At 36.2% G+C, this 19,454-nt stretch overlaps 1 protein-coding gene across 10 annotated transcripts in view; it reads right to left on the reverse strand.

The window, feature by feature from the left end:
• The window catches only part of TTC8 (tetratricopeptide repeat domain 8), a 54,600-nt gene that overhangs the window by 14,098 nt on the left and 21,048 nt on the right, over nt 1-19,454 (reverse strand). For all 10 annotated transcript variants that reach the window (XM_055288521.2, XM_055288530.1, XM_055288525.1 and 7 more), the window contains 3 exons: nt 11,864-11,949; nt 7,642-7,729; nt 3,580-3,690 (listed from right to left, as the gene is read on the reverse strand). In XM_055288521.2, the coding sequence (XP_055144496.1) occupies nt 3,580-3,690; nt 7,642-7,729; nt 11,864-11,949 (285 nt within the window). The remainder of the gene's footprint in view (nt 1-3,579; nt 3,691-7,641; nt 7,730-11,863; nt 11,950-19,454) is intronic.

The following is a 19,454-nucleotide window of genomic DNA, read 5'->3' on the forward strand; positions in this document are numbered from 1 at the left end:
CCAGGGACAAGCATGATGTACATAACAAAAACCCTAAAGGCACACACAGTGCAGGCTGCGATGCTAAAACCAATTTACAGATTAACTGGACATCTATTGTCACATGAAGAGAAAAAGAACACACTGGAAATCTGACTTTGGTGTGGTAAACCTTGACATAAAGGAAATTAGCTATGCAAATTCAAGGCAAAAGACTGAAATACTGCCACCAACTATTTCAAGTCTGTGCTTAGTCCTTGATCACTCTATTTGTGCATGATTGTCCCTACTGCTAAGATGCTTTCCTCTCTACACCTTTCTTCCTTCAAGTGTACAGTCAACTTAGAGCAGGGAAGGTTGAGAAAAGGAATCCACTCCAGTGCTACTCCGTATCACAGCCACAGCAACAGTGACTGTAACAGAGGCTTGGAAGGAATTCTTCCGACCAGCAACCATGCAATAAAGATGTGACAGTTCTCTAGCTCTTTCTGCTAGCATTTCCTGCCTAAGAAGAGAAGGGCAAAAGGGCTGAAATGAGCAGAAGGCAAGGGCCTAAAGGTCAGAGCTCCAATTGCACTGGCATAGTCACCATCGGAACAAGCACGAATTCCACTGGTTAAGGTTGCTGGTCAAAGTTTTATTCATACTCAATTTAGAGTCCAGAATATTTTTATTGATTGATCAAAGCCTTCTATTTATACATTAATAAAAATTACATTTCTAAAGGAAATCATAGTTTTTCTAGACAATGTTAAAATACTTTTATTTTAAAAGTAATGCATGTTTATTATGGAAAATCTAGAAAATGCAGAAAGTATAAAAAAATTCATACACTATCACCTAGGTATAGAAGCTATTAATATATTCCATTCTTTTCTAACAAAATGATTTCAAAATATAATACCTAGCATTTTCAAGGAATTTCAAGAAAACAGAGATAAGTCTGTTCAATATTATATTGGAAGTCCTAAGCAGTAACACATATTTTTAAAAGTGGTAAAATAATTGAAAGGAAGAGATGAAACCATCTGTATTTGCAAATGATGATTGTTTTATTTACTTAGAATATCCAAGAGGACCTATGAACAAGATCTTAAAATTTAAAGAATTGCTAGTATCAAAAAAACTTTTAAAAAGTAATACATTCCTATCTGCCAGAAATAATCAAATAGAAAATACAAGAGAAAAAATTAAGGATTCCATTCATACTTATACATAGGAATACACCTGCATAGAAAAAAGTTAACATAGCAGGCCTGAGACCACTATTCTTAGAAAGGCCTGTATCTGGGAATTTGGCTGGTTCTCTACATTGATATGAAATTTCCCCAAATGATAAGCACAGCTCGCTACACCTAACCTGTTTGCATAAACGGTGTGGTTTGTATTGAATGCCTGTTTACTTCTGGGAGTCTTTGCTGTGTGATAAACAGTGTGTGATTATATGACCAGCACCCAATAGTAACCATGGATACAGAGTCTCTAATGAGCTTCCCTGGTAGACATCACTTCTCATGAGTTGTCACAACTTGCTGCTGGAAGAATTAAGTGTGTCCTGTGTGACTCCACTGGGAGGGAGCTCTTGGAAGCTTGTATCTGGTTTCCTCTGAACTTTGCCCCAAGAGCTGTTTCCTCTTACTAATTTTACTCTGTATCTTTTTGCTGAAATAAATCATAGCAGTGAGTACAACTGCTCGCTGAGTCCTGTGAGTCCCAGTAAATCACTGAATCTCAGCGTGGTTTGGGGGACCCTCAACACACCATCTTTCTGGATATAATTACAAAATATTTGCTGAAGAACAAAAAAAGACCTAGGTAAATGGAGAGTTATATCATGATCAAGAATGGGAAGAAAGGCGGCCCACCCACCCACTCCCCATCATTCACACACTCAACGTAATTCCAATCAATATGCCTCCAGGTATTTTTATGGCTCTTGATAGGCCAATCCTACAATCAATATGGAAAAGCAAAGGGCCAAGAAAACCAACTGTAAACAAGAAGAACAAGGTGGTAGAATTTGCCCAATGTGATATCATGAATTATTGTAAAACTATAGTAATTAGACGGCAGGGAAGATATCTCAATGGGACTTTTCATAGAATTTGACGACATGACTCTAAAATTTATAAGCATGAAGCCAGAAGTTCGAGACCAGCCTGATCAACAAAATAAGACTCCATTTCTGCAAAAAGTAAAAAAAAATAGCTGGACATGGGGGTACAAGCCTGTAGTCCCAGCTACCCAGGAGGCTGACGCAGGATCACTGGAGCCTAGGAATTTGGAGGCTGCAGTGAGTTATGATTATGCCACTGCGATCCAGCCTTGGGCAATAGAGTGAGAACCCATCTCTAAATATATATATATATATATATATATATATATATATATATATATGGAGAGAGAGAGAATGTAATGTAATGTCAGTATCAATTTTTGTCCATTTGTGGAAGATACATTTTGGGGCTTTCTATTCTGTTCCACTGGATTGTTTGTCCATTCTTAAACCAATGTTATAGCAATGCAAGAATCACCTAATACACCATCCAAGAAGGGATTATCAGAATACAGAACTCAAATAACTCAACAAGAAAACAAGCAATCCAATTTAAATATGGACAAAAGACTTGAACAGACATTTCTCAAAAGAAGACATACAAATGGCCAACAAGTATATGAAAACATGCTCAACATCACTAATCATCAGGGAAATGTAAATCAAAACCACAATGAAATATCATCTCACCCCAGTTAGAAGGGCTGTCATCAAAAAGACAAAAAATAACAAATGCTGGCAAGGATGTGAAGGCAGGGGAATGAATGCTCATACACTGTTGATGGGAATGCAAAGTAGTATAGTTGTTATGGAAAACAGTATGGAGGTTCCACAAAAAAACTCAAAATAGATCTACCATATGATCCAGCAATCCCACTGCTGAATATATATCCAAAAGAAAGGAAATCTGTATATCAAAGAGATATCCCATATTTACTGCGGCACTATTCACAATAGCCAAGATGTGGAATCAACCTGAGTGTCCATCAGTGGATGAATGGATAAAGAAAATGTGGTATATAGACACAATAAAGTAATATTGAGCCATAAAAAAGGATGAAATCCTGTCATTTGTAGGAACAGGAATGGAATTGGAAGTCATTATGTTAAGTGAAATAAGCCAGGCACAGAAAGAAAAGTTCCGCATGTTCTCACTGATGCAATAGCTAAAAAAGTGGATCTCGTGGAGGCAAAAGTAAAGTTATGGTTACCAGAGGCTAGGAAGGGTGTGAGGAGACTGGAGGATGAAGAGAAGTTGGTTAAGGGGTACAAAAATATTTAGACAGAAAGAATAAATTCTACTATTTGATAGTACAGTAGGGAAATTATGGTTAACAATAATTTGTTGTATATTTCAAAATAGCTAGAAAAGAATTGTAATGTTCCCAACACAAAGAAAAGATAAATGTTTGAGGTGACAGATAACTCAATTACCCTGATTTGATCATTACACATTGTATACAGGAATTAAAATATCACATGTACCACAAAAATATGTACAACTATTGTGTATCAATAAAAATAATAATAATAACATGAATTACCTCATAGATTCTTGCAATTCCACAGAGCAGGGTTACTTCTCCTGGAAACTTATCTAAGCCTTGTTTGAAAAGATTTAAAGCAGTCACAGGCTGATCCAATGAGACATAAACCTAACAACAAGATACATTTCAATAAAAGTATAGGTTCTTAAAATAATAATATTTGTTATGACATTTATAATTATTGATTAGTAACAAATTATCTTCTAGATATTACAGTAAAGAATTTTCAGCTGGGTGTGGTGGCGCACACCTGTATTCCCAGCATTTTGGGAGGCTGAGGTGGGTGGATTGCTTGAGACCAGGAGTTCGAGACCAGCCTGGGCAACACAGTGAAACCCCATCTCTACAAAAAATACAAAAATTAGCTGGGCATGCTGGCATGTGCCTGTAGTCCCAGCTACTTGGGAGGCTGAGATGGGAGGATCACTAGAGCCTGGAAGGTCAAGGCTGCAGTGAGCTGTGATTGCACTGCATTCCAGCCTGGGCAACAGAGTGAAACCCTGTCTTAAAAAAAAAAGAAAGAAGAAGAAGAAAGAATTTTCAAAAATGTGCAGGATTTTCAATAATGACATTATAGTTTTATCTCCACATGTTATATATAAAGCATTCATTCATTTATTCTCTAACAAAAGCTTACTGTGAGCTTACTATTGCCAGAGACTGGCAATAGTAACTAGACAAGAAAGAATCAAGGGAAAATCTTTCTAGGATAGAACAGATATGATTATGTCTATAGGCTGGCATTAAGAAACCAATTAGGAGACTGAGGTTAAAGATGCTGAATAAAGAGGAGATGACCCATGGAACAAGGCCTGAGAGAGATAGGCAGTGGACAGGCCCTTCCAAAACAAAAGAGGACACAGGTTTGTGAGGTCAGGGAGTAAAGCAAGTTAGCACTTAATGGCTTCCACTTCATTAGCAATTAGAAAATTAGCATGAGTAAACCATATACTTAATAGGAATTTCTAAAACAGTATTATTATTTTATGTATGGCAACATAAGATTATGACACTGTTTTTCCATGATTTTCGGATCCACTTTCTAAACAGTAAGGGTGTGCTTTGAGAAAAAACCCAGAGGGATACAATAGAAAACTAAAGTATTTATCATTAAAGTTTGAGATGAGAGAGAGAAGTATGGATAATAACTTTTCAGTTTTAACCTTATACATTTTTGAACTGTACAAGTTCTATATTTTAAAAATATAACAAATAATATATAATTAGTATTTACATAATCTAAAAGGTTTAATTTTTAAATTAACAATTAAGAACTTTAAAAAGCAATGTTCCTAAAATCTGCTTGATCTCTTTCCTTTATACATATATAACATATGTAAATATATATTATATAAAAATATTTATATTACTATATATAATAGTATACATTATAATAAACATGTTAGTTATATATTATATTATATTATGTATTATTGTATAATATATATTTATATTATATATGATTATATGTTTATATTATTTTTATATATTTATAATTATATAATTTTATGTATTTTATATAAATTAAATATATATTGAATTATACATATATATATATTATTATTATTTTTTTAAGAGATGAGTCTCACTATGTTGCCTAGGCTGGTCTCGAACTCCAGAACTCAAGCAATCCTCCAGCCTCAGCCTCCCAAAGTGCTGGGATTACAGGCATGAGCCACCAGGGTACACGTGCAGGTTTGTTATATAGGTAAACTCATATCATGGGGAGTTTGTTGTACAGATTATTTCATCACCCATGAATTAAGCCTAATACCCATTAGTTATTTTTTCTGCTCCTCTCCCTCCTTACACCCTCTCGGAGGCCCCAGTGTCTGCTGCTCCCCTCTATGTGTCCATGTGTTCTCATCAGTTAGCTCCCACTTATAAGTGAGAACATGAGGTATTTGGTTTTCTGTTCCTGTGTTGGTTTGCTGAGGATAATGGCCTCCAGCTCCATCCATGTTCCTGCAAAGGACATGCTCTCATTCTTTTTTATGGCTGCATAGCATTCCATAGTGTATATGTACCACATTTTCATTATCCGGTCTACCACTGATGGGCATTTAGGTTAATTCCATGTCTTTGCTATTGTGAATAGTGCTGCAATGAACATATGCATGCATGTGTCATTGTGATAGAACAAAAATCTGCTTGATCTCTATTACATAATAACCATCCATTCACACATTAAAGAAAAACTGTATATTCTACCTCTATATAGTTGTGTAGGGAATAATGGATTTAAACAAATCAATTTATGGAAAAACAGGTGAGGCCATGTATTTAACAAGAGTTAAATAAAAAGTGTATTTTTTCAACAACATAGTGATTATCAATTAAGATGATAGTCAAATAGTGTGACTTGAGCCTTAATTTCAAGCTCTTTCCAAAAAGTTTACTATGATGCCTAGAAACTTCTTTAAGACTTTTAGTGTAAGCTGGGCATGATGGCTCACACCTGTAATCCCAGCACTTTGGGAGGCTGAGGCCAGAGGATTGCTTGAGGCCAGGAGTTTGAGACCAGCCTGTGCAACACAGCAAGATTCCATCTCTACCAAAAAAAAAAAAAAAAATTACCCAGGCATGGTGGCCTGTGGTCCCAGCTATTCAGGAGACTGAGAAGGGAGGATCGCCTGAGCCTGGGAAGTCAAGGCTGCAGTGAGCCGTGATAATGCCACTGCACTCCAGCCTGGGTGACAGAGTGATACCCCAACTCAGAAAAAAAAAATTGTTTAAGTTGAATATATCACATATAGAAGATAAAGTTAGATACCAGATAGTTTCAAACATTTTTGAAAGTGATTAAAACATACTAAGACTAGCACAGTAAATTTATATAACTTTCATTTTGCTTCTTTTTCATATGTTAATTTTTATCCCCATATTTAGGAACTAGTAGCACTTCCTTTTATATCTCATCTTCTTTTGAATCTCCTTTACCACATTTTTTAATTTAAGAAACTCTAACAGATAAAGCAAAATCATATCATCACCACCACTTGCGTTTTTCTTTCAAAATAGCCTTGGTGAGGGTCAAGAGGTAACTTTACTCCACTATTGAAAATTCTGGCCAGGCATGGTGGCTCCCACCTGTAACCCCAGCACTTTAAGGAGGCCGAGGCGGGCGGATCACTTAAGGCTGGCAGCTCAAGACCAGCCTGGCCAACATGGTGAAACCCCATCTCTACTAAAAATACAAAAATTAGCTAGGCATGGTGGCATGCATCTGTAATCCCAGCTACTTGGGAGGCTGAGACAGGAGAATCACTCGAATCTAGGAGGCAGAGGTTGTAGTGAGCTGAGATCATGCCACTGCACTCCAGCCTGGGCAACAGAGCAAGACTCCATCTCAAAAAAAAAAAAAAAATGAAAGAAAGAAAATTCTAGGTGGCCCCATCATTTCTGCTGTGGCTGCAGGTAGCACTGCAGCAGTGACTAGGTCTGGAGTCAGAAAGACCTGGATCTGAATGCTAACTCCTAACCACCAAGTGACCCTGAAAAACTTACCCCTCTTTAAATTTAATTTTCCTTAAGAGTATAAAGGAAAAGATAAAACTCACCTTTGCAAGGTTATTGTGAGGGTTAAATTAAACTGCATATATAATGAACATGATAAAATGTTTTACACTGAGTAGGTGATCAATAAAGGAGAAGTATTATTTTTATTATTATGCCTCAGCCGAGTAACTAGGAACCTGCGTAAACACAGTCCCTGTTCTCTACTACCTGCTCAAGTGGGATACAAATGTACTGTAGAAAATAAGGCCTCATTGGGGCCTGTTACCTATGCGAGTAGTGAGCCTATGGTATTTTCTCCTGCCCTAATGGGCAATCTTTCAAATGGGTCTTCTTATTTTTCATGGCGATCAATTTCTTATGAGACAGTTACCCTCCATATGTTCTCATTTTTTCCCTTGCTCTAAAGAAAAACAAGTTAAATCTAAACATAGTAACTTGCCAAATATTCCTGAAGAAGCTGTTTACTCTCTCCATGCAATGGCCAGAATTTAAACGTTTATTCTGAGAAGGCAGATTTCACTCAAATTAAGATTTACTTACTTTTGCCAAGTACAGAAATGTATCTACCATTTCCTGCTGCTTCAGGGCTGATTTAAACTGTTTTTCTGCTTCACGATACATTCCCAACCTACAAATAGCAATTTTAAGAATTAGACATTCAACTTAAAAATAAACACTACATCATACCCTGAGGATGAATAGAGACAAATTGTAAGAGGAAGCACATACCAAGGAAGGTAATGTTGCACATACATATAAATTAACATGTTTATTTATACAGCTTAGCAATAAGTTGCCTATCTCCCATATTCACTGGCTTCTAACCCCCAAATGGTATGTGAAGAGTCTGTCTGAAGCCTAGTCACAGCAGGACTAAGATAATAGCTGCTAGTAAGCCAGGTCACATCAGTTCACCACCCAAAGAGCTTATGATCAGCTGGACATATGGCAAGTGACCTGAATAAATGCTTAGAGTCTCCATATTACTGGAAGAGCTGAAGGATGACATTTATTTGAAAACATCTTCTGCTCTGAGACAAAAGCACATTTTTAAAAGCTATCTTTAAAAGCTATTCTGACGTAAGTAATAACTAGCATTTGGGTAATATAGTTATACCATTTTATTCTTCTAGAAATCTTGTTTTCCCTTATTAGATATCTGATACTGATTGTCCTAGTCTATGAACCTGAGATTTGCTCCTTGCCTAAATATGACTGTCCTGATGTAAGTAGTGCCTACCTCTTATACCCAGGAAAGAATCTGTTGCCACTAATTCAATCATTAAAACGCACACAACTTTCAACAGGTGTATTCATTTATGTCCTTAATAGACCTGTTAGGCTTACTCATAACCACTCATTTTTAGGATCTGAGAGCTACTCAGATACGATAATGTTTTATTTTGTGAAATCAAATCAAAATGATATACAGTATGCTCCATTGTGCTACTTTGATTTAAAGGCTTGAAAGAAGAGCTCTGATCATTTTTCATAACCTTAAACCTTAAGCACTGGTGTGGCTGATGCCCAAATAGCTATTGGAGGCCTTGGGATTAAAGTGGTTAAAGGCTAAAGTGAGAAGATGTGGGACATGGCAGAAGCCCCTACCTCTTCAAAGGTCCCACAGTTTCACAGGGAGTATTTATAAAATGTTATCAAAGAACTCTGAAGTTCTGAAAAACAACATATTTATGTACATAACATCAACTGAACACGCAAATCTTTTTCTTTCTTTGAGATAGCGTCTCTGTCGCCCAGGCTGGAGGGCAATGGTGGGATCACAGCTCACCGCAGCCTTGCCCTCTGGGGCTCAAGCAATCCTCTGTCTCAGCCTCCCAAGTAGCTGGGATTACTGACATGTACCACTATGCCCGGCTAACTTTTGTATTTTGTTTTGGTAAAGACAGGATCTCACCTTGTTGCCAAGGCTGGCTGCAAACTCCTGGGCTCAAGCTATCTTCCCATCTTGGCCTCCCAAAGTGCTGGGATTACAGGCATGAGCCACCGCGCCTGACCATGCATGCAAGTCTTAAACACGTGACTGAAATACAGTCACTAAATTCCATGAATTTAAATTATCCATGAGAGTCTGTGTATTTTTATCTAACTTGTTTCTTTCCAAAAATGATTTAAATGGGATTACAATAAAAAGATACATATAAAACAAGAATATGAAAACAGAAATAGATTATTTTAAAAACAACGTAGATAAATTTTAAAAATAAAAATATAATCAGAAATATTGAGCTACATGAAAGCCAAAGAACCATGTTTTTCATTACTACAGCCTTAAGAGATAACTTAATATAATACTACCAAAAAGGAATCCACCACATGAATTCTTGTGCAAAGAAAATGGAGCATGCCATGTTCAAAGAAAGTCAAGGCATAAAACATCAGTCAAGTTCATAAACACTGGCCAATATCAAAGAATCAGAGTCCAGCTGCCAACTTTTTCTCTCTGACTTAAATTTAACAAAATTGTAAAGTGTCAACTGCATGCTTATTTTGTGATGGTAAGGAGATGAAAAATAAAGAAGGTAACAACCATGTCCTTAAAGCAATGATAATCAAAGAATGAAACAAAACATGTTCACAAATAAATTTTATCATATTATGGTCAATCAGGAAATAAGTGCTTTGAGAGCACAGAGGAGGTTCAGGGAGATAGTAAACAGGCAAGATTTCAACAGCTAGATGTAGAGGGAAGAGCGACATTTCCAAAATAAAATTAAACCTGAACATAAGTACATAGGCAGTAAAGTACACAGCATGTTAGGGAATGCTGAATTTGGTTTCATTGAAAAAGACATAATAATGGGAGTATGGGTGGATGCAGTGGCTAATGCCTATAATCCCAGCACCTTAGGATGCCAAGGCGGGAGGGAGCATGGTGTGAGTCCAGGGGTTCAAGACCACCTTGGGCAACATAGCAAGAACCTGTCTCTATAAAAAAGAAAGCTTTAAAAAATTAGCCGGGCATGGTGGCATGTGCCTGTAATCCCAGCTACTTGGGAGACTGAAGCAGGAGGATGGCTTAAGCCCAGGAGATTGAGGCTGCAGTGAGCCACAATCACATAACTACACTCCAGCCTGGGTGAAAGAGCAAGACCCCATTTCTAAAAAAAAATAATAAAATAAAATATTATAAAAAATTACCTTCAGGCTATGTGTATAAGGTTTATATGAAACATATAAGAATTTCATCTTTAAACCTGGGTCCCATCCCCAAGATATCTCATTAAATATATTCAAATATTGCAAAATCTGAAACACTTCTGTTCCCAAGCATTTCAGATAAGAAATATTTAACCTGTAATTATTTACTGTCCTCTCTCCTCCATTCTATTGTAAACTATTTGAAAGAAGGGACAATCTAATCCTTGTACTCCCAGTTTCTGGCAGAGTAGCTGCCCATTAAATATTTTACTGAGTGAATGAATGAATGTATAAATGAAAGAATCCTGAATATGTCATAAAGATGGGCAGGTATTAAAGAACAGAAAAGAAGGATAATTTAATATGACAAGGTACTCATTTAAATGCCATCATATACGGATGGCAAAAGGAATCAGAGTTTTGCTTTCCTTTAATTATCAAGCATTTCTGAAGGTTCTGCTTGGCAGCTCAAGATTTCAAGACTGTCTCCAAGAATTACATTCATAAGAGTTTAATGATATAATGGTCTAAAATTACCTTTTAGTAGAAAACACTTTCTCCATCTAGTAGCAGGAAAAAACACTTTAGAGTTTTATGTGAAATATCTAAATGGAAAGTAGTCTTAATTTCAACGGCAGAACAATAAACATGCTTTTTATCCCATTTATAGTCTTCTTTTTTTCTCACAGTACTTGAATGACAACTGAAGCTTATAAATATTGAAGTGTGCTCATAGTAACTGAAGTCTACCCTACTTTAATAAAAGATATTTATACTTATAAAATAGAATTGTCCATTTGTTTCTATTTTTCCAAATGTTCTATATGCATTTCAATATCAGCAACAAGTTTCAGATCTTATTTACTAGTTGCTATAAAAATATTCATAAAATTCATTACTACTCTTCTGATCTCTCAGTTAATTCGCTTTAAAATACATTGAAACATTAAGAGAATATAAGAATATTCAGGTCCTAAAGAAACAATATGGAATTGTGGAAACAGCAAGAGAACTGGAGTCAGAAAGGGAGCTCAGATTCTTGTTCTGCCACTTACTGGTTACGTGAATTTGGACAAATCACTTTACCTTTGTGAGGCTCAATTTTTCTCATCTGGGAAAAGGACTAACAATAGCCACCACCTCCAAGGTGCTGTGAGACTTAAGTGAGATGGTATAATGTAGGAACAAAGTATCTCTTAACTATGAAGTGTTTTACAGATGTGAGGCATCAGTGTAAATGAAAAGATTTGATTACCAAGAGAACAGAACTAGAAATCAGCAGACTTGGTTCTAGTCCCTGGTCTGTTACTCCCTAGCTCTGATGCAAATTACAGCCACTCTCTTGGCCTCAGCTTCCTGATGTGAAAAGGGGAGTTGGGCCTGATGGTCTCAAAGCTTCTGTCTCCCAGCTCAAAAGTTTTATTATTCTAAAGGTATCAATTCTTATTGCTACCCTGTGATTGTTAAGTAAATGCTTTATCAAGTGAGCCAAAGACACAGTTCTCATTTCTTCATGGGAAAATCTCCCCCCCGAAAAAGTATCAGATTTGAGGCCCTAAAATACATGGCCACTTCTAAGCCCTTCACAAATAATGAAATTTACCTGTAGTAACATTTTCCAATCTGTACTTTCCACCACCAGTCCTTGTACTGAGATTGCTCTGTGGAGAGGGCAGCCAGATCCAAAGCCTTTGAAAACAATTCATTTTAGATTAGTATTTTCTTTTCTAACAATAAGCAGTCAGGAAAATAAATAATGAAATAGACCATATAATTAACACCAATCAAAACGTGCATTAGAAATCAGACAGAAACTCAAGTTGCTCATGTTTCCAGATGGCCCCACCAATTTTCGCTAATCAGTTCCAGACCAGAGGGCTAATAGCAGATGAGATAAAAACACTCATCAAAGGGAAGCAGATGTATAATATATTTGAATATAATTTTGATATACAAGACACAAAATTGATATTAAAAAATGCCTAAGTTTTTACCCACTCCCCCTGATTTATCTCCTGTATAATGATTCAAAATGCCTCCAAACTCCATGGCAGTCAAGTCTTTGGTGTGTAAGCCAGATCCAGTGGCAGTGCCCACTTTCAAGACAGATGTAGAGAAATAAAGAAAGATTAAGTAAGCAGGTAGAGAAAAGGTTTGGAAAATGGGATTGTGAAGAAGAGTGAAAGGAGCTGGAGTATTTGGATAACTGTTGTCTTCAACAACCATCATTTCACTTTTCTGTCACCTTATGTCCCAGTAAATTCTAAGGAGCAGACTGCCCTTTGCTGCAAACTGAAAAAGATCTTCTCTTCAATTGTTTTCATATTTTACATTTGTTTATCCCATATCTTTAATACCCTCGAGTTTGTTCCCTCTGTTGTTTATTCAAGATTAGACAAGAGGTGACTAAATAAGAATTAGAATTTTATATAAAGGAAGTGGAAACCATTTTTGACAAAGGGAAAGCAAATCAGTCTTTGTAGAAATTTGAAGCTCCGATAAAGATGTGATTAATAGAAGCTGGGGCTACTAGTTAAGAGAGAATTCTGATTTTTTATAATACTGTTTTTCTCTCAAGGCTGAAAATTTTTTATTCTTTAGCCAGTGTTAACATAATCATGATATCCAAGAGCTCAGTTAAAGTAACTCTTAGATTTTCAGTTCTATTATCTCAAAACACATCCCAGATTACTGTCCACTTCTTAATATCAACTCTTTTCTGAAATGAATGCGAGTTCCTTAATCTTACTGTATAATTATTTTTCCTTGTGTTCCCCATCTTCTCTTGCTCCAGGGGAGATCTTTAAATATGCAAACTACTTAGAAAGAAATGGTGACACCATGCTGAGCCTCTAATGGACTTTAAAAATCAGCATCTCTACTTGAAAGCTATGAAAATTAAAAACAAGCCACACACTACTTTCATATGCTTATTTTTCTTCCCCACCACCCTGCCCCCAGACAGAAATAAAAATGAAACCAAAAAAAATGAGGAGAAAAGTATAACTTCAATTAGCATTATTTTCAGATATACTAGAAAAATACATTTTCAGCCAGCTTAATTCAGACATACATGGTAAATATCGAAACATTTTAAGTTGATCTTTATAAAGACCTTTTTTCAGCAAATAGATCATAGTCATTCTCATGCTTAATATAAACAGACCTTCTATTTTTTGGAAAAAGACGTCATGCAAAAATTTTTCATGTATTCTAACTTCCCAAGGTTAGATTTAGTGCTTTGGGGAGCTGGTTTTGCTTGCATAGCTGGTCCTAAAACACTCGTCCTATGGAGAACCCATATGTTTGCGCTAATCTAACTAAGGATATTAATATAAATTACTGATACAGAATAAAAATGGCAAAAAGAAATTATAATGATGAAGACTCAGGCTGCTAAGGACTGAACTCTGACCTTTTTTTCTCTTGCCCCAAATCCTTTCTAAGGAGACCCTACAAACCATAAAATGTCATTAAACAGTTTTTTTAAACTAACCTGGTATAATGCAGCCTGCTTTCCAATCTGACTCTAGTATAGCATCACATGAGAGATGGTAGACACCCCCAATCTTAAACATCCCTATGTACTGACTTCAAGTCTTTAGACAAAGATTACCTTTCAACCAATTGCCAACTAAAGAATCCCTAAAACCCACCAATGACTTGTAAGCCATAGCTTCGAGATGTACAGAATTTTCAGGCCCAATCACTGTATATCTTCCATGTATTGATTTATGATTGTAACCTGCAATTCCCATACTTTCCTGAAATGTACAAAGTGAAACTCTAACCCAGTTGCCTTGGGCAACTTTCTCAGGACCTTTTGAGACTGTGTATCCCCAGACCGAGGTCGCTCATATTGACTCAAAATAAACCTCTTTAAATATTTGGCAGAATTTGGTTTTTCTGTCCTCACTGCACTAAAGAAAAACATTTGTGACAATTTCTTTCCTTTCTTTTTTGATACAGTCTTGCTCTGTTGCCCAGGCTGGATGGAGTGCAGTGGTACAATCTCCACAACTCCACCTCCCAGGCTCAAGCAATTTTCATGCCTCAGCCTCCTAAGTAGCTGGGATTACAGGTATGTGCCACCATGCCCAGCTATTTTTTTATATTTTTAGTAGAGACACAGTTTCACCCCATGTCAGCCAGGCTAGTCTCGAACTCTTGGCCTCAAGGTGATCCGCCTGCCTCAGCCTCCCAAAGTGCTGGGATTACAGGCATGAGCCACCATTCCTGGCCCGTTTGGGACAATGTTAAGTGGCTGGCAAGCTCCCTGAGGACAGATAATCCTCTTTTACATCTCTGCTGTTGTTCTGGAATATTGCTGTGCACAGAAGAGGTACTCAAGAACTATTTGTTGACTGAATTAATTATAATCTTTGTTTCTGACCTCTGTTGACAATACCTTAAGAACCAAACAAAACTGTTATAGTAATAAGATTCGTAATTAAAAGCTATTAACCTTAAAATTTTTAAGTGGCAACAGAAGATCTATATTTCTTTAATCATTCCCAAATTTTTAAAATAAATAACTATAAGACTTAAATTTAATGATCTTTGGATGATTTAGTAAAACCAATATCTAGGTATTAATAAAAGCTCAGAATGTCATTTTTTAAAGCAATAAGTTTATAAAAGTCCAAAAGTAGAAGGAATTTTGGCAGATCTAAGTTTAAAAAAAGTCATCCTTTCACTATTGTTATAGTTGTAACAACTTCAGGATGATGAAATTAAAGAGGATGTGGAAACAAAGATTGCAGAATCACCAACCCACATGCCACTTTAGTTTTGTCAATACCAACAATATTGTCCAAAAAGGGAAAGGTGGGAAAAGGGAGTTATTAAATACTCAAAGGCAGAAATAGTTTTCCATATATAACTTTACTTTTTCCTAACATTTAAATACCACTGCATGGCGTTCTCTATCTCTACAGTATTCTTCCTATTTGTCTGTAGATAAACACAGAATCACCAGCCCACGTGCCACTTGAGTTTTGTTGATACTGCCCAGCCCCACAACATGAGAAAAGCACTAAAAGCTCAAAGACAGAAAAATCGTTTTCCATGGACAATCAATTTTATACTTTCTTAATATTTAAACACCATTTCAAGGTATTTCTTATATTTGTCTATAATATTCTCTGTATTTGTGTTAAATACTTTATTTAAAGAGAAATTTGGAGGCCACCCAAGGTATCTAAATATAAAAACATCTCTATTTCTTAACATGTTAAAAAACAGAATTCCTTTTTTCTTTTTCCAGCTAAAGTTACAAAATATATGTAAGATATAAAAATACATGCTTTATACTCATTATCTAAGTCCTTCTTCCATTCAGAAAATAACATTTCTGGTAAAAGCAAGAATGACATTTTAATGGAACAATCTGATCCACAACAGCACTATAATGTGGCAAGACCGTACCAGAGTGAGAAACAGAACAAGACATCTGTCCGACTCAGCACCCCTAGCACCCATCAAAGTACCAATATATACAACTCAATCATTATTGTTTAAAGAATAAACTAATCAATGCATATATCAATATATGAATTAGTAAATGAAATGGAAAACAAAGGAACAATTTGGGTTTTTCACTAAGTAAGAACAAAACAAATTGCTCCATTTTATGTTCTACAAAAAATGTATGTATGTTGGGCGTCAGCAGATGAAAATAACAAGCAGAGTACAAACTGGCAGCATTTTAATATATTATTGCCCCTAATTTATAATTCATTTTACTATAACATTATTGTTGAAAAATTTTAAAACAAAGGTAAAATTAGACTTAATCTCCATTAGTACCATGAGGTACAACATAGGCATTCAACAAATATTTGTGGAATGAATACATCTTAACCTCAAAATACTACCATTTTAATGTTTAAGTAAGACCTTCTAATATCTGTCATAAATGCATATTTTTAGAGTTATACTTCTACTTAACATACTAAATGGTATACTTTTGGCTTAACATTATAAAATAAACACTTTCCACGTTTCTGCCTAGTGTTTATAATTATGGTTTTTAATGACTACATAAGATTCCATCATGCTATTTATTATAATTTACCAAACTCATTCCCTATTGTTAAACATTTAGGTTGTTTTCCCAGTAGTTTTGCCACTATATCTAAAGCTACAATGAACACCATTGCAAATACAGCACTTTACTTTTTCCTGCAATCTCCTGAGATGTGAAATTACAGAAACAAATTGAGGAACTATCTTTATGACTATCTGCTCTATATTATCATATTGTTTTCCAAATTGTCGTACCATGTGTAATATCACCTATAATGTATGACAACTAACTGTACTCTCCCTCAGGATTTTTTTTCTGATTTCATGAATATAAAACTCAAAGTCCAAAGCCTCTTTATTTTATATTTTTGTTGTCATTAAGAAAGTACACCTCTAATGTGCTTATTTACCAGCATTTTTTCTAATGTAAATTTTCTGTTTTGGGGTCATTTCTATTTTCATAAAAATTTTTCAAAAATTAAGATCAGCTTTTTTTTTTTTTTTTTTGAGACGGAGTTTCGCTCATCGCCCAGGCTGAAGTACAATGGCGCAATCTGGGCTCACTGTGACCTCTGCCTCCCGGGTTCAAGCGATTCTCCTGCCTCAGCCTCCTTGAGTAGCTGGGATTACAGGTGCCCACCATCACGCCTGGCTAATTTTTGTATTTTTAGTAGAGACAGAGTTTCACCATATTGTCCAGGCTTGTCTCAAACTCCTGACCTCAGGTGATCCACCCACCTCAGCCTCCCAAAGTGCTGGGATTACAGGTGTGAGCCACCACACCCAGCCAAGATCAGCTTTTTTATACATGATAAATACCAATATTTCAAAATCATGCTTCATGTACATAATTCCCCCTTCTATTGCCCTTTTACTTCTGATTTTGTTTCTGTCCACTAGATAGAGATCACACATATGCATCAGTAAGTCTTTTTCCTTTGTGATTGTTTCACAAATCCAACCAAATTGATGAAATACCCCATTGTTTGCTAGTTTTAATTTTTTTTAATTCTTCATTGATTAAATATCTAAAAGTCCCCAGACAAATTTTCTCAAGTGTCATTTAATGAATTATAAAGATAAAAGAGTCAACAATTTTGTTCAATATTGCTTGTTTTTGGTGTTTTAAGAGAGTCACTGTTACCAAGAATAAAAATATATAATTTATAAATGGGGACTCTAGTTCTCAATAGTTTTTACTATCACCTCCGTGTTAATGAGATATATTTGAGTCATGTTTGTTGTCTCTTTTCTCTTCATTTGCTGATTTCTTTCATTGAGACAGGTAACACACCTCCTCTTGTTTTGTTCGCTATAGGGAGCTCTGGTTTTTGAGTTCTGCTAATATTCCCCAGGTCTATTTCACTACACGGGAACGCCTGGCATTACACCCTTCTATTAACCATTGGTTTTTAAACTACTATATTCTAAGGCAGTATTTTCCAATCCTGCCTGAAAATTAGCATTGCCTGAGGAGCTTTATTAACAACAGACTCGCCAGACCTACCCTTGAGGATTCTGACTCAGGAAGTCTAACACAGATCCAGAAGTCCTTATTTAATAATTCCCCAGGTAATTTAGAAACAGAGCCTAATATAGAAACTACCCAACAGCCCCAATATTTGAGGGGCAGAAGACGATGGGGTGGGACGAGCAAGGAGGAGGGCTGATGGATATGTTCTAAGTTTGCTAGCCCTGCTATAATTCAAGTAGCTCAACTTCTGTCTGTTTTACATATTTGGGTCTAGATAAGATTTCACTTGAAGAAAAGGATTTTGCTGCTTAAAATAAAGTTTAAATGTTACCACTCTATCTGTTTAAAATCAAATTTTTTAAGTTCATATGCATGAAGAACTATGATACTAACATAATATGTAAAAATTAAAGTCTGCTAACCCTTAGAATCTCTAGAATATTAAATGCAGTAGTGCAGGGAATAAATCTTACATTTTTTTAATGTGATTTTTATTCCTCAATAAGAATGGGTAAATTCCAAGATGTAGAACTACATCCTCAAGATGAATCTATTAATAAAAAACATTGTCACCATGACCTACAAATGGTTTATGATCTGTCTAGCTTCTGAACTCATCACTGATAACTCTTCCCCCTCACAGGCCTCACTCAGCCACACTGGCCTTCTTACTGTTCCTTAAACAACCCAAGCATGCTTCTACTCAGGGCCTTTACAGTTAAAGCTCTTTGAAAATGCTCTTCCTACACATAATGATGTGTTCCTGTCCCCCTTCATTCAGGTGTCTGTTAAAATGTTTTCTTTTCTTTTTTTTTTTTTGAGAAAGAGTCTCACCCCGTCACCCAAGCTGGAGTGCAGTGGCATGATCATGGCTCACTGCGCCTTGACCTCCCTGGGTTCAGGTGATCCTCCCAGAGTAGCTGGGACTACAGCTCTACCTCTCTAGAGTAGCTGGGACTACAAGCACGTGCCACCACACCTGGCTAGTTTTTGTATTTTTTGTAGAGACAGGGTTTCGCCACATCGCCTAGGCTGGTCTCGAACTCCTGGGCTCAAGTGATACACCTGCCTCCCAAAGTGATACATCAGCCTCCCAAAGTGCTGGGATTCGGCCACTGAGCCACATGTTTCTGTTCAGAGAGACTTCAATGACCACTCCCCACTCCATCCAAAATAGCATCCTCCCCCACGTCATTATTTATTCCCTTATCTGCTTTCCTGCTTCTTTGTTGTAACAGTATTCATTAGCCCGTAAGACTTTTGTTTCTATTCCTTGCCCAACCAGAATATTACCTCTAAAAGAGCAGAGACTTTGTCTGTTTCATTGTGTGATCTCAGGGCTGGAACTGTGGTTCAAACATATATTGGATGAAAGAATAGATGCCCCTGATATGCATTAATCTTCCAAATACAAGAGTATCACTTTATGATACTCTAGTAATTTGAGATTTACTAATTTATGAAATGGAATAGCATTCTAAAGCTTTTTAATTACAGTTTGACCATATAATTTTATATATCATCATGCTGAAAGCCTCTCACCAGCTTTTTATGAAGTTAAAATGGCTGACTTTTATTTACAGAAATGTGCACAGTTTCTCAGTTGTCCCAACCTTCATTTTTTCTTTTCCCTACATAACCACATGTATGAACACCACATTCTGTATATGTGGCCCAGGCTGTCCCCTACATT

Source organism: Symphalangus syndactylus, chromosome 8, assembly GCF_028878055.3.
Source record: "Symphalangus syndactylus isolate Jambi chromosome 8, NHGRI_mSymSyn1-v2.1_pri, whole genome shotgun sequence".
NCBI classification, from domain to species: Eukaryota; Metazoa; Chordata; class Mammalia; order Primates; family Hylobatidae; genus Symphalangus; species Symphalangus syndactylus.